Genomic DNA, 14,934 nt, shown 5'->3' on the forward strand with positions numbered 1-14,934 from the left:
ACCCGGGTGAAGTCGGTGAGGCTGGAGAAGGCAACGGCGTCGACGGATGGGGAGTGACTGTGGGACTGACCGCCCAAGTCTTCCGACGCCGGGAGTCCCAATGACGCAGATGAGACTTCGGTGACGAGGATTTTCGATGGTGTCTCTTCTCCTTTTTCTTCGACTTCGCCATAAAAAGCTTGGCCTCACGCTCCTTCAGGGCCTTCGGATTCATATGCTGACATGAATCACACCTGCCAACATCATGATCGGAACTTAGACACCACAAACAGTCAGAATGTGGGTCTGTTACCGACATTTTGCCCCCACACTCACGACAGGGCTTAAAACCTGACTTCCTCTGAGACATAGTAACCTCAGAGAAAAAAGCACAGCCAAAAAACACACTGTAACTGTCGAACAGCAACAGTAGCTCCCTCGAAGATAACCGTTTCGAATGGCACGGAAAAAAGGGAATTGGCAAGAATGTTTCTCAGTTCTTGATTAAAAACTCATTTGTAGTAAGTAGATTACTAAAGCATGATGTGATCGCACACTGATATTTATAAACAGCACATTTTCATTAAAATGGCGCTAAATGTTCTCATTAACATGAAGTTTTACATGAAGTAAAACTATATAGGCTACGGACCATAATCTTAAAATTGTTTTTCAATAAAAATATTTATCATTTGCACATCATCAAGCATTCTGATTTGCTTTCATCTTATTCAATTATTTTTCTCATCACACAGATTTACAAAACAGAGCTTTCATAACTACTGAAATATATTTTGAAATGTTTGTACAGTTGATTTACAAGCTATTTATGTGTAAGATAAAAACGTGACATACTAAAGCCTTTCATTTCTCATACTGTACATCAGACTTGTCAGATAGTTCAACTTTACAAAATGCTCTAACTTTGCAGTCTGAGAGCGAAAATAAAAACACAAACCTCCACGATTAAATATGCAGCATATAGTAAGAAGACATTGTAGGAAAGTTCCCCTTTTGACATGGTCACCACCCCTTTTTTGCCCTAGTACAGCCTGCTGTACTACTGAAGGTGCACTGTGTCCCTGCTAACCAGGTTCCCAGTGCCAGTGCTCTTTCCCTAAAATGAGGCAAAGCTCAATTGCAACCCAAATGGCAAGGACTTGAGCAACCTTATAAGTCCTTGGTAAATGGTAGCCCTGGTACTCAGGGCATGGGTAATAAAGAGAGCCCTTAAGGGCTGCAGCATGTATTATGCCACCCTAAGGGACCCAAGCACAAATTGCATGCAGACTGCCATCACAGAATGGGTGAAGAAAGGCAAACCATTTTGAGAACACAACATTACACACCCCCTGTGTGCAAAGCCCACACTAACTGCATGTAATATATGCTAGTCACCCCTAATGCAGGGTGCATTATATTACATGCGAGGGCACACTGACATGAGTAGATGTACCCCTGTAATGCTTGGTTCGATTGCTAGACATTTCAACTGTTCAGGCAGCCATGTTGAGAACATGTACAGGGCACTGGTCATTATGAGTTACCCAGCTAAAAGATGACTGCACTGAAGATACTGGTGTTTGGTATCAAACATCTTATCTTCATAAATCCATAATGATGCCAGTATTGGACTGATTAGGACAGGCTTCCAGAGGGCATCTTAGAGGGGCCTTCTAAAAAATCTTCGAGTCTTAGTGTGTTGGCTGACTGGTATCAACTAGCCTACTACCACAGATGAGTTTCTGACCCCTGTAGGTGAGAGCCCACCCTCTCAGAAGGCGGAAACAATACTTGCTCCAGAGGAAGGTGTTATCACTCCTTCCAGCCGGATGGTTAACAATATAGCATACCTGGGCTGGAGGCTTCAACGCCTCTGCCACTTTCTGATATGCAACCCTGGCTACCTACCCCCCCCCCCCTCCCCCAACCTGGGGAATGCCACCTCCTGTCCTGAGGCTCATATGGCACCAGAGCAGGTGGGAATGAATTATTCAGGATGTGTGCTTCACTTCTAGGCTAGTCACACACCTAAGGTGGACTACTTGAAGTGAACACTAGAGGAAGAGTTCCACCATCTTGTTTTGAGTGGAACTAGGAATTATGGGTCAGAAAAATGCCCACACTCCCCAGGAAGTGGTCCTACAGGGGGGTATAGCCACCGCAGGGGTAAACAGTCCATTGGCTATTACCCTACAATCCCCTAAACAACCCTAAATTCTGTATTTTGGGACCCCCCCCGACACCAGGAACTCTGAGTAGTTTACTGGGAATCGAAGAAGGAAACTAGAATAGCAGTCACCGCAAGGACTTAGGACTTCACCAACAGTTCCCTGCCCTGCCAACCGACTCATCCAAAAACTGTGCATCCTCCCAAAGCTGTGGGGGACAGTACAGCGCATCAACAACAAAGTGGCATCTCCCATGGGGTGCAGGAGCTATCTCCCTGCATCTGCAGGCTCTGACCGCATGTGACCGGGACACTGTGTTGGCCATGTGGCCCATCGAGGGAGCAGCAGGTCAGGGGTGGTTTTTGAGGCTACAGGAGGTCAGCCTCATCTCTTTTGGGCTTCGAGATGCTAGACCCCTCCAGGAGCTCCCCCACCCACTCGCCCAATACCTTGATTACTGGAGCACCCGCACCCACCAAAGCTTGTGTCCTGTACAGACACCACTGTGGCAAGACTTACCTTCATGTAAGACCAGCTCCACGCCGAGAGTGGCCCAGAGTGGCCCTGCTGGGTTTTCTCTCCACTGCAGGTTGGCCTGAGAACGGTGGGAGCCTCTAATGCTAAGTGACCAACCAGTCAGCATCTCTGCAACCGACCTCGGGTACACAACTTCTCTCTGTGTCCCTTTGCCACCCCCATGAGCTGGACTTGTCCCAAAGTCCCATCTTGCAGGCCATGTTACTTGAAAAGTCCCTTTAAACTATCCTGCTGTAGCCTCGAGGCTTCCAATGCGGCCAGCACCTCTGCACCCAGACACACCAGGGCAGGTACCCGAACTGCTTGTGGTATTTGGGACTTTGGCCTCCAGCACCCTAAAACCTAATGGAGACCTCAGACAGTCATTTGGAAATAACCCTATGCAGTGTAGGTTTTACCCATAAGATATACATAACTGCATTTAAGGCTCATGCCTCAAATCTGCCAGTTTCTTTTGGCTATTTCTTTAAAAATTCAGTAATGCTCAAAGTTCTACCTTGAAACGTTCACCATGGTGTCAAAACATATAAATATCTGTGTTATTTTTCTAAACTGGTCTAGGATCTCTCATTGAGTGTTTTCTCATTTATTGACTGTTTGCACAACAAATGCTCAACACACCCCTATGATAAGCCTAAATTGCTCGACCACACTACCACAAATCGAGCACCTGAGAGTATATAAAAAATAAATAAAAAAACCTGTAAAGCAACAAGGGTCGTCTGGACTTTTTAAATGGTTACACCGGTACACCCCATAAAAAGCCAGCTTCCTACAGACAAAAAATGACATTTGACCTTTGTCTCTGGCAGAGAAAATATGACAAGATAAAAACCAGATTTAAGAGCATTTTTGTTGCTCATTCGCTTTGAATGAACCGAACACCTGTTGTCAGCTCGCCAGAACGGGCCAGCAGGCACTAAAAACAGCGCACTCTGGTAAAGTCTGACTCACCCTAGAGAGTAGATTTCTCGAGGTCTGACTAATAATATAAATGTATGTAGATGACATTACCATGTATCTCAGAGACCCGCATACGAACCTCAACCCTATCTTGAGGGAGTTCATCAGACTTGGCAGACTGTCTGGTTTGACCACAAACTCAAGCAAGTGTGCACTCATCCCACTGATAAGACAAACCGATAGGTTTGAGACCGAATTTCCTTTGGACTGGTGTGATGTCCCAATCAAATAAATGGGGATATGGATCAGTATTAATTCAGAGTATTATGACCTAAAATTATGGCAGGGCACTTTACACTCTAGAAGAGCAGATAGAACTTCCACTGACTATGGCTGGCAGAGTCAGCCTCATAACAACCGTGGTACTTCCAAAGTTTTTGTACTACTTTGGGAACATTCCCTTCTCGTTTAAAAGCTGTTTCTTTCATGCACTGACCTCTCTTCTGATCATGCTAACATGGGCAGGCAAAAGGTCAAAAGTGGCCAAGGCACACCCTCATACTCCCTATAATGGAGATAGGCTTAACATCCCCAACACAGAACTTTACTCTGTGTGCACCGAAGCCCAATTCTCGAAGTTCTGGTTTCACTCTCTCAAGCATCTGGCTCACCTTGCTGTTGAGAAGGACATCACTGATGCAATGCTCTTAACCATATTGTGGGGAAAAAAGAAACGCCAACGGCAAAGATATAGATACAGTGGTCTGTACGAGAATGACGTGGGAGGGACTAAGGAAAAAGGCCAACCTAACTACTATACACCCCACTCACTCCCCTTTTTGCACACCCATTGTTCCATCCAACATATGAACAGGTGCCACAATCTCAACTAATCAGGATCCACATTAGAACAACCTCTATCCCAAGGTACATTTATCAACACTGAGAACCTTCGGTAACATTTTACCATCACTTCCCTTGACACACTCCTTTACTTTAGATAAATAGCGATGAGCAAAAACACTGATGCCTAATTTCCAAAGTGAACCCGAACGACAGACCCCTGAAAAGTGCTGCAGCACCAACCATCCCCCCCCCCCCCCCTTCAAGGAAAAAAAAAAAACTGGTAGCATAGCACTGGGGCAGAGGACAACTACCATCAGTAAACAGTGGCTATTAGACATGACATATTGCAAAGAGCAACTTGACCTCTACTGCAAACTCATCTCAGAAGCCTCTGTTCCCAGAGAAATATGCGCCCAATTCCATCTGCTGCAGACGGCCAGCACAGACGAGTAATGGCAAAATGCAGGTGATCTATAGAACAATGCACCTGCCTGATATTTGACCATGCTGTATTTGATGAGAGGATGTCTGTGTGTTGGACAATCTTGTACTGTAATAGAAGGAATGGTTTCTTACCTGTAACTCCAGTTCTCTCGTAGGGGTATTTCCATGATAGTCATAAGCACTGAATAGTTCCGCGCGCCTGCGGGGACCCCGGAGCACTGGTGTGAAGTATATTCTTAAGTGCAAATACCAACCCTTTGAAAAAAGGTTTGTCAAAAAACACCTAAGAATAACACTGTGCAGCCTATGTGAACAGCTACACAGGCCAAATTGTTTAAAGAATAAACAGTTATAGTGTAAATTCACGTTTAAACATCTATTTATTTTATAAATATATTAACAAATACATTCTCATATTTTATTTACACCTCTCATGAGAATAAAACAATGCAGGGCAGTGTAGCCCATAGGCTGCCATTATACAGAATGAAAATAGAGCTGTGCCTTTAAGAAAGTAAAGTCTTCCTGTTTCCCATCATGCACAGCAAAAGGCAGTTGCCTCAGTTCTTTTTTGGAGGCTTGTAACCTGACATGAAGAAACAAAACATTTGTTGGAGTACCAAACTCGATAATATTCATGTTCTATGTCAACTCCACCGGGGAGGAGGGAGGGTTGCTTATGACTATCATGGAAATACCCCTATGAGAGAACTGGAGTTACAGGTAAGAAACCATTCCTTCTCTCGTAGGGGATTTCCATGTATAGTCATAAGCACTGAATAGAGTAGCAAGCCCATCCCCATAACCGCGGTGGAGTAGACAGAAGAATACTGAAAAAACATGAATCATGCAAATAAATTCTTGAGCAAGGCCTGTCCAACCTGCGCATCTGCCCTAGCGTCTGTGTCAAGGCAGTAATGCTTAGTAAAGGTATGGACCGACTTCCAAGTGGCAGCCTTGCATATTTCTGCCAAAGGGACATTTCTCATCAAGGCTGCAGTAGCTGCCTTCCCTCTAGTAGAGTGGGCTTTTGGCCTACCACCAAGGGATTTGTTTGCTAACTGATAACAGAACATTATACATGAAACAATCCACCTGGATAAAGATTGTTTAGACGTGCCCAACCCTGTTCTAACTGGGCCATAGTTAATAAAAAGCTGTTGTGATTTCCGTGAGCTTTTTGTCCTGTCCAAGTAAAATTTCAAGACTCTTTACATCCAGAGAGGGCAGAGTTCTCTCAGCAGGAGTAGTTGGATTTTGAAAGAAAGTCTGTAATTAAATTGTTTGGTTCACATGGAAGTCGGAGACTACCTTAGGTAAAAATTTTGGATGAGTTCTCATTACCACTTTCGCAGAATGAAAAACCGTGTAGGGTTCTTGAGCGCAAAGGGCCTGGATTTCGCTGACCCTACGCGCTGAAGTGATTGCCACTAGAAAAGCAGTTTTCCATGTGAGATGCTGAAGTGATGCCTTATGTATTGGCTCGAATGGAGGTAGCATCAGACGCGATAGGACAACATTCAGTTCCCATGGAGGAGATGGTCTTCTAATGGGAGGAAAAACCTTTTTTAAACCCTCCAGGAAGTCCTTAATAACTGGGATTCGAAAAAAGGAAGTTTGTGAGGGGCTCTTTCTGTATGCTGTTAGAGCTGCCAAATGTACCTTTATTGATGACAATTGTAAGCCCGATTTTGCCAAACTTAACAAGTATGGCAGAATAGACTCCTCTCCGCAGGATATCGGGTCAATGTTGTTGTCTAAGCACCACACGCAGAATCTCTTCCACTTGCTTGCATAAGTGGATCGTGTGGAAGGGCGCTTTGCTTCTTTCAGGATTTCCATACAATCCTGAGGTAAGTTCAAGTGTCCATATTGCACTAGCTCAGGAGCCATGCTGCCAAACTCAACGATGAGAGGTTGGGATGGGACATCTGCCCTCTGAACTTCGTGAGCAGGTCTGGACGATAAGGGAGCCTGATGTGTGGTTTGAGTGACCGGTGAAGAAGGTCTGGGAACCACCATTGGCGTGGCCACTCCGGCGCAATCAGGATCATTTTGGACTGAGCATTGGATAACTTCTGGAGGACCGCCGGAATCAGGGGAAGCAGCGGAAAGGCGTAAAGAAATGCTCCTGACCAGCTTATCCACAGGGCATTCCCCAGTGTCCCTGGATGGTAATATCTGGAGGCGAAGTTTTGGCATTTTTTGTTTTCTGGGGTTGTGAATAGATCTAGAGAGGGGGTACCCCATAGTGCGAAAATGGAATGAACGACGTCGTCGTGTAGAACCCACTCGTGGTTCTCGTCCATTACGCGGCTGAGAGCATCCGCTTGAACATTCTGGATGCCCGGCAGGTGAGTTGCTACTAGCGACATGTTCCTGGCTAGAAGCCAATGCCAGATTGTCTGAGCCTCTCTGGATAAAATCCTGGACCTGGTGCCTCCTTGTTTGTTTACGTAGTACATAGTGGCCACGTTGTCCGTCTGGAGAAGGAGAGTTTCCGCTCTCAGAGAGGGAAGGAAAGCTTTGAGCGCAAGGTGGACTGCGCGAAGCTCCAGCAGGTTGATATGATAGAGACTCTCTTTCTGTGACCACTTGCCTTGGACTCGAAAATGTTCCATGTGCGCTCCCCATCCGAGCAGTGACGCATCTGTTACGATGGTTTGAGCTGGAGGCCGATGTTGGAACGGAATCCCCACCAGGAGATTGTCGGGTAGACACCACCACTTGAGGGACTGTAGGGCGTGGGGAGAAAGGAGGACTTTGCTCTCCCATTCGTTCATTAGTTGACTCCATTGATCCTCCAGGTTTTCCTGAAATGGTCTAATATGGAGGCGAGCATTGGGAACGAGATGGATACAAGACGCCATTGAGCCCAGTAGAGAAGCTATTACTCTTGCAGTGGTCTGTGGAGTCTCTTGCAGTTGTTTGCACTTTTGGAGAATCGATAATCGTCGTTCCTCCGAAGGAAACACCTTTCCTAGATTGGTATCTATAATGGCCCCTAAGTAATGCAACCTCTGAACAGGTGTTGCTGTGGATTTCAGGAGATTTACTTGAAGACCTAGCTTCTGCAACAGCTGTAGAGTCCATTTGAAATGTTGTTGTGCCTCTAGATCACTGGAGGCCTTTATGAGCCAATCGTCTAGATAGGGGTAAACAAATATTCGATGTTTCCTCAAGTGGGCGGCTACCACCGCCATGCATATGGAAAAAGTCCTCGGCGCTGATTTGAGGCCGAAGGGCAGAACTGCAAATTGGTAATGATGTTTTCCGACGGTGAACCTTAGGAATTTTCGATGTTTCTTGGTCACCGGAATATGAAAGTAAGCGTCGCAAAGGTCTATTGCACAGAGCCAGTCGCCCTGACGAAGATGTGGGTAAATTTGGTGCAAGGATAGCATCCTGAATTTCTCTTTGCGAATCCACTTGTTTGCTGTCCTTAGATCTAAAATGGGACGAAACTCTTGCTTGTCTTTTTTGGGCACAAGGAAATACCTCGAATAAATCCCCTTCCCTTGTTGGCTGATCGGGACGGGTTCTATGGCTCTTTTTTGTAATAGAATGGTGACTTCTAACTGAAGAGCTTCGAGGTGTCGGCTGGTTGTTTTGGGTGGAACAGATGGTGGAGGACTGGTGAATCTGAGAACGTAACCATGTCTCACAATATTCAATACCCAGGCGTCTGTTGTGATGCGTAGCCACTCGTCCAGATGATTTGAGATACTTCCCCCTACCGGAGTGGATAACGGAGGAGGGGGAAGCGAAGATTCAGGGCTTCGACGCGGGAGCCTGTCGAGTTGCCTGAGTTTGAGGTGTTGAACGACCCCTTGTCGACCTTCGTTGTGTGGAGAAACCCCTATGATGCTGCTGCTGTTGCTGGGGACGTGAAGACATCCAATGTGGAGTCTGATACCTGTGGGTGAACAGTCTTCGTTGATATGGGCGGAATACTTTTCGGTCGTTCCATGCCTACTGCTTTCAGGGTATCCAGCTCAGACTTCATTCTGGCCATCTCGTCATCGGCATGAGAGCCGAACAAAGTGGAGCCTGAGAAAGGTAAATTTTGTATTCTCTGCTGTGCTTCAGGTTTAAGCGATGTAAGTCGCAGCCATGCATATCTCCTGAGCGCTATTCCGTGAGCATAGTTATGTGCGGATAGTATCGAAGAATCCGCCGCAGCACTTATAACTTGGTTAGAAACCATAGCTCCCTCGCCCACGACCTCCAGGAAATCTTCCCTTTTGTCCTTAGGAAGATGCTCCGCAAACTGCAGTACAGAGTCCCAGAGGGCTCGATCATATCTCCCTAATAGAGCAGTGGCACTGGCTGCTCTCATGGTGATGGATGCAGTAGAGCATACTTTTCTTCCTGCAGCATCGATCTTTCTGCTCTCTTTATCTGGAGGTGAAGAGGAAGACGGTGACGTAGAATGCAATTTCTTTGCTGCCACTATAACCACTGAGTCCGGTACTGGGTCCGACCTCAAGAATAGAGGATCTTGTTCTGGTGGACGGTATTTTTTAATAAGTCTGGAAGGAGCAGACTTTGTTGCAGCCGGTGTAAGAAAAATGTCCATTGCCGGTTCAATAAGACCCAGAACCAGTGGAAGCAAAGGTCTTGAAGATGTCCTGTGATGCAAGGTCTCGAAGATTACTGACGTCGATGGAGCCGGCACCGCCAGCGGGATATTCAGTTTGGTTGCCCCTCGCACCAAGACCTCCTGGAATGTATTCACATCATCTATGGGGGACACTCTCGGGGACGGTGAGTCCGACAGGGTTGGAGAGTAGTCCCGTGTAGACGAAGAAGAATGTCTATGATGTGAGTGCTGAGATCTCTGTGATTCATGACGATGGTGCCGAGAGGAAGAAGAACGTCTAGAAGAATGTCTAGAACGCCTTACAGATCGCGTTGGAGTCCTCAGAACAGACTCTGAAGGAGGAGCCGGAAGAGGAGCCGTAGGTGTTACCGGTGTCTGCGACAACGGCGACTGCCGAGGCGAGAGTTGTGGAGACGCTGGAAGCAGGATAAGTGAGGCCGAGGATTCCAATGTTGTATAAACCCTTCTAGGCCTCTTTGATTGTCGTCTCGACGTCGACACACTCCTAGATGTCGAAGAGCGGTGACGGCGACCTCTGGACGTCGATTCCTCTCGCCGTGGAGAACCCCTCGATGACGACCCTCGACGTCGTTGTGGTGACGGCGAACGTCTCCGACGGCGAGTACTCTCTCTCTCGACGTCGATCGTCCTCGCCGTGTCGACGGCGAGCCTGACTCGGATCTCCTCGACGTGGAACGTCCTCGCCGTGTCGACGGCGACCTAGATCCTTTCGACGTCGTGTGTCCACGTCGTCTCGACGGCGAAATGGTTGTCGATGGCGAACTATGTCTTTTCCTCGCCGGCAAACCACTCCTCGACGGCGAACATGTTGGTGCCGTTCCCTGTTTCGATGTCGACGCACTCGACGTCGTGGGAGACCTGTGCCGTTTTTCAGCAGGTCTGGTAGGAGTTATAGAGGAAACAGATTGAGCCCTGGTAGAAGCCTGACCTTCTCCTCGCTCTGTGGTGGAATGGCCACTTTTTCTTCTGTCCTCTCTCGCCTGAAGTTGGATTTTCTCCCTATCACGAAGAGTTCTTCTGGAGAAGGTTTTACAGATGTCACACGACTCTGGTTTGTGGCTGGATGGAAGACAAATTATGCAGACCCTATGTGGATCTGTTTTAGCCTTTTTTCTGCCACAAGAAGGACATTTGTCAAAAAGTGAAGGCATTTCTAAACTAGAAAAACCTCAAAATTCTGTCAGAATTTAACAGAAACTAGTAGGAAATGATCACTCAATGTTAAAAACGTCGAGTGAAATTGAAATTCAGAAAGATTTTAAATGAATTTCTGCCACAAAAAGCTTTGTGAGGTAGAGTTCAATGCTTCAGGGTCCTGTCAGAAGGAGCCGGAAAAAAGAACTGAGGCAACTGCCTTTTGCTGTGCATGATGGGAAACAGGAAGACTTTACTTTCTTAAAGGCACAGCTCTATTTTAATTCTGTATAATGGCAGCCTATGGGCTACACTGCCCTGCATTGTTTTATTCTCATGAGAGGTGTAAATAAAATATGAGAATGTATTTGTTAATATATTTATAAAATAAATAGATGTTTAAACGTGAATTTACACTAACTGTTTTTTTCTTTTAACAATTTGACCTGTGTAGCTGTTCACATAAGAATAACACTGTGCAGCCTAAGTGTTTTTTGACAAACACTTTTTCAAAGGGTTGGTATTTGCACTTAAGAATATACTTCACACCAGTGCTCCGGGGTCCCCGCAGGCGCGGGGAACTATTCAGTGCTTATGACTATCATGGAAATCCCCTACGAGAGAAGGAGATTTGCACGCATGATTTAACTTGACGTGGCATAATTCTCTGATTTCCATTTTGTTTGCCCATTCTTTTGTTATGTATATGGATATAAAACTTAAAATGTATGATAAAAAACATATCTTAACTAGGAGGTCACTTACTGGGGATTGTGGACTTAATGTCAACATAAGTGATTCAGACTGCATAACTGCTAAACAAATACTGCTCAAACTGCAAAACCTCTACAGCCAGCAAATCGTGTTTCCAGCAGCACATCTAAGAACAGGCAATAGAGCAGCTAAAAAACATGGCTTAAGTAGTCAAACGACAAAACAAAACCATGAAAGTTAACAAATACATTGTAACCTAATACAATGGATAAGCAACTCGGGCAGTTTCCTTACCAGCAACCAACAGATAACTTCAAAGTCCAGCTACTGTCAGCCTCTTATCCCAGAGATGGTCTAGACAAATATGTTACAACTTTCCATTTGCAAGCCATTAATTAATTTGATAGTGTTATTAGATATGTAGTGAAAAGCATGAGCATAAATCTCCAAATTGACTCTATTCCTCACATATTACCTGTTCTGAGAACTTCAAATACCTACACTGCCCCCACTGACCTTGATGGTCTGAGAATGTTCCAGTTCTCCCTCCTCTGACTCTTCTTCCTCCTCTTCCTGAACCTCGTCCTGCTCATCCTCTTCATCTTCAACTTCGTCATCATCACTGCAAGAGCTGGCCAAGATTTGCTGGGGGAGGGACTGCAACAACTCTTCCAAAGGCAGTTCACTCTCCAGCTTCAGTTGTTCTATCTCTCGCTGCTGAGTTTCCAAATCATTCCCTTCTTGCTGTTCTTCAACCTCAATAGTCTCCTCATCATCCTCTTCTTCCTGAGGCTGAAAATCCCCATCTGAAATGAGAATATCACACGCTATAAAGTGACGAATCTAGGGAATGTGCATTTCACTTAGGCCATGGATACACTTCAACATCTCAAACACACCTCTAACAAAATGATCACTGTACACTAAGGAAAATCGGGAAAAACAATTTGAGCAGTGATTGTGGTATTCTGAGTACTGACTCTTTGTTGATTTTTTTTTTTTTACCTTGCAAAAATATTTTCTCACAGAATTAAGTAAGTGATCTTTTAAGGCTAACCATGAAATAGTCATTCCAAACATCAAAGTCCAATAATAGCGTTCAAACTCACTAACTGCTATACACAGTTCTAGTGCTTCCAATATGCAAGGTTTCAGCGTGGCATATGCTAACAGAGGATGGCTGACATTGCTGTCGAGATGACAGCAACATTAGTACCTGAATGAGAGTAGGCCACATGGTTTTAAGTGAGGAATAGCAACCGGGCTTGGAGTACTAGAAGTACTAGATTTATTTTTCAGAGGTCAGAAGTAGAGGTCGGATCATTTGAAGATGACAGCAGGAACTTTTGTAAAGGGATAGGAGAGAGTTTATTTAAAAAAACAAAAACAGGACTGTGATCTAAAGACAACAGCAGCTGGGGTTCTGCTCAGGATGGTAGGAGCCACATAGGCAGGTGCTGAGGCCATAATTGCAACCACTGGAGCACAATTACAAGGCACTAAGAAATAAATGAGAGGAAGAACAGCTTTCCGGTGGCACAATGAACGTTCTATAAAATAACAGGAGAGCACTAAATATCAGAGCTGCCAGAACACAAGGAAAACAATTAAAATTCTGAGGTATATATTATTTTATTTTTACAGGGTAACTAAAGTTTTCTGAACAATGTGAGCAAGCCTGGATGTTGAAAGTGGAAAGCAGGTTTGGAGACTTTTTACAAGGATCTTTCAATAGTTAATATGCTAGGCCCACTTTGTCAAGTTAAAACATAAAATGTGATTCCAGAGTGTGTAAAAAGAGAACTAGCACATCTTTGCGGATCAACAGTGTTTGTTCTAGTTTCGCTGCAGTCTGAAGCTACTCTTTCACCTTTGAGTTTTGAAGCTTGACAGTAGTGCACCAGCTTTTGTTACTTTCAACAGCACACTAAATGAAGATATTATGGCGATGGTGCATTCCCCATCTAATTTTTCTACATTTGTGCTTTGCACAGACTGCATGCTAGCTAGGTAACTGAACATTTAACAGTAATGATCCGGGGGGAAAAAATAAACAAAATAACCAAGAAGATTATGTTTACTCACCCATGCCAAACAGATTTCAAAGCACTTACAGGTGGGATGTCAGCTAAAAGTATATGTCTAGACACACTTCAAGCAAATAATGTGCACAGGCTTTAAAAGACAAGAAGTTGTATGTTGTCTTGATGACCATTGTAGAAAAAAAAGCTTGCCAAAAAAAAAAAAGCTAACTGGATCACACTACTGACCAACAAATGCAAGCAATGTGTATGCATCTTTGGGAAACACAGGTTCTGCCTTTGCTCTACATTAATTAGCACAAAGTCTCTGAGTCCATGTCTAATGACACAAGGTTACAAAACGTGAGGGTTAGTTGTTTATTAATAGCAGAGAAAAATGTGTCATGTAACATGTTTAACAGGATCTGACAGGTCTAGCTCTGCTTTTAAAAGAAAGAATCAGATGTCAGAGCTAAATGGCTTTGGTTCCAATAAAAGAATAAGGGAACATAAGCCCTGTACTGTACCCTCCTACTAACTAAAATCAACTGACTGTGGCTGGATATCCTTCCATCACTACAAAGTGATTCCATTTAAGGACTTGCCTCTCTCTCATGGTGGTGGTGGGCGATCCAGGTAGAGGAAGGTTGGCAAGACTTGATTGTTGGGACAGAGAAATCAGTGCTCAGATTGACCTGAAGAAATAGTTGGCATTGAGCATTGTGCAAGATTCATCTAACAGTTGCAGAACAGTGTGAATTATTTAGCTGAAATTCACTCCTGGACACCTCTGAATAGCTACTTTTAATTTTACTACACAAGGTACAATGTGAGAGCTGAGAAGTATACTATAAGGGTCAGTTAGAATTGCTGAATAAAATAAGTCATTTACAAGTAAGTGAGCATTAAATGATGTGCATACCAATCACAAGGTATAAAGTAGCAGTCAGACATAGCATATTAATTTAAACGGACTACAACATGAAAGATTATGTTATAGTCAAGAGGTGGCACTGGTAACGGTCATGATTGTGGCAGAGATGAAGTGGAAAAAAACATGCAGCCTGATCATAACATGTTGAAAAGGCACTGAATTAAAGTTAAGGAATCTGTAACTAGAAGTCTCTATCAGATTTAAAAAGTAATGTTCATATGATCCTTTGAGGAAATGCTCACCACAAAACAATACGATTAGGAAGAAACTACTTTGGCTGTAGTATGTGTGCTCAGGATATGAAAGTCACTAACTATACACAACATTACACAAAACTATGAAACCTTGTTTGGAGAGTCAACAAATATGCTGGCAATTTAGAGTCCAGATGCCACAAGATACCTGTAGATTCAGATAATCCCATAAGCAATTTACTTCAAGAACCCTCATAAGGGCACTTAATGACAGTTCTAAAGGAAATAAGTTTTAATTAAGATTGCCTTTGATGTGTCATTGATACTGAAGCTCACTGGCATTAGGAGGCTAGATTAGAGCGCCTGGTTCTCAGGGGCCAGAAGGAAATTCAATGGTTTCCAAAGGATGGGTTGAATGGCAACGTCTGGGAAA

At 44.4% G+C, this 14,934-nt stretch overlaps 1 protein-coding gene across 1 annotated transcript in view; it reads right to left on the reverse strand.

Annotated features, from left to right (window-relative positions):
- The window catches only part of SRCAP (Snf2 related CREBBP activator protein), a 1,275,580-nt gene that overhangs the window by 960,828 nt on the left and 299,818 nt on the right, over window positions 1–14,934 (reverse strand). Inside the window, exon 8 of the mRNA XM_069201690.1 lies at window positions 11,869–12,158. Coding sequence (XP_069057791.1) covers window positions 11,869–12,158 — 290 coding nt within the window. The remainder of the gene's footprint in view (window positions 1–11,868; window positions 12,159–14,934) is intronic.

This window comes from Pleurodeles waltl, chromosome 7, assembly GCF_031143425.1.
Source record: "Pleurodeles waltl isolate 20211129_DDA chromosome 7, aPleWal1.hap1.20221129, whole genome shotgun sequence".
In the NCBI taxonomy this organism is placed as follows: domain Eukaryota; kingdom Metazoa; phylum Chordata; class Amphibia; order Caudata; family Salamandridae; genus Pleurodeles; species Pleurodeles waltl.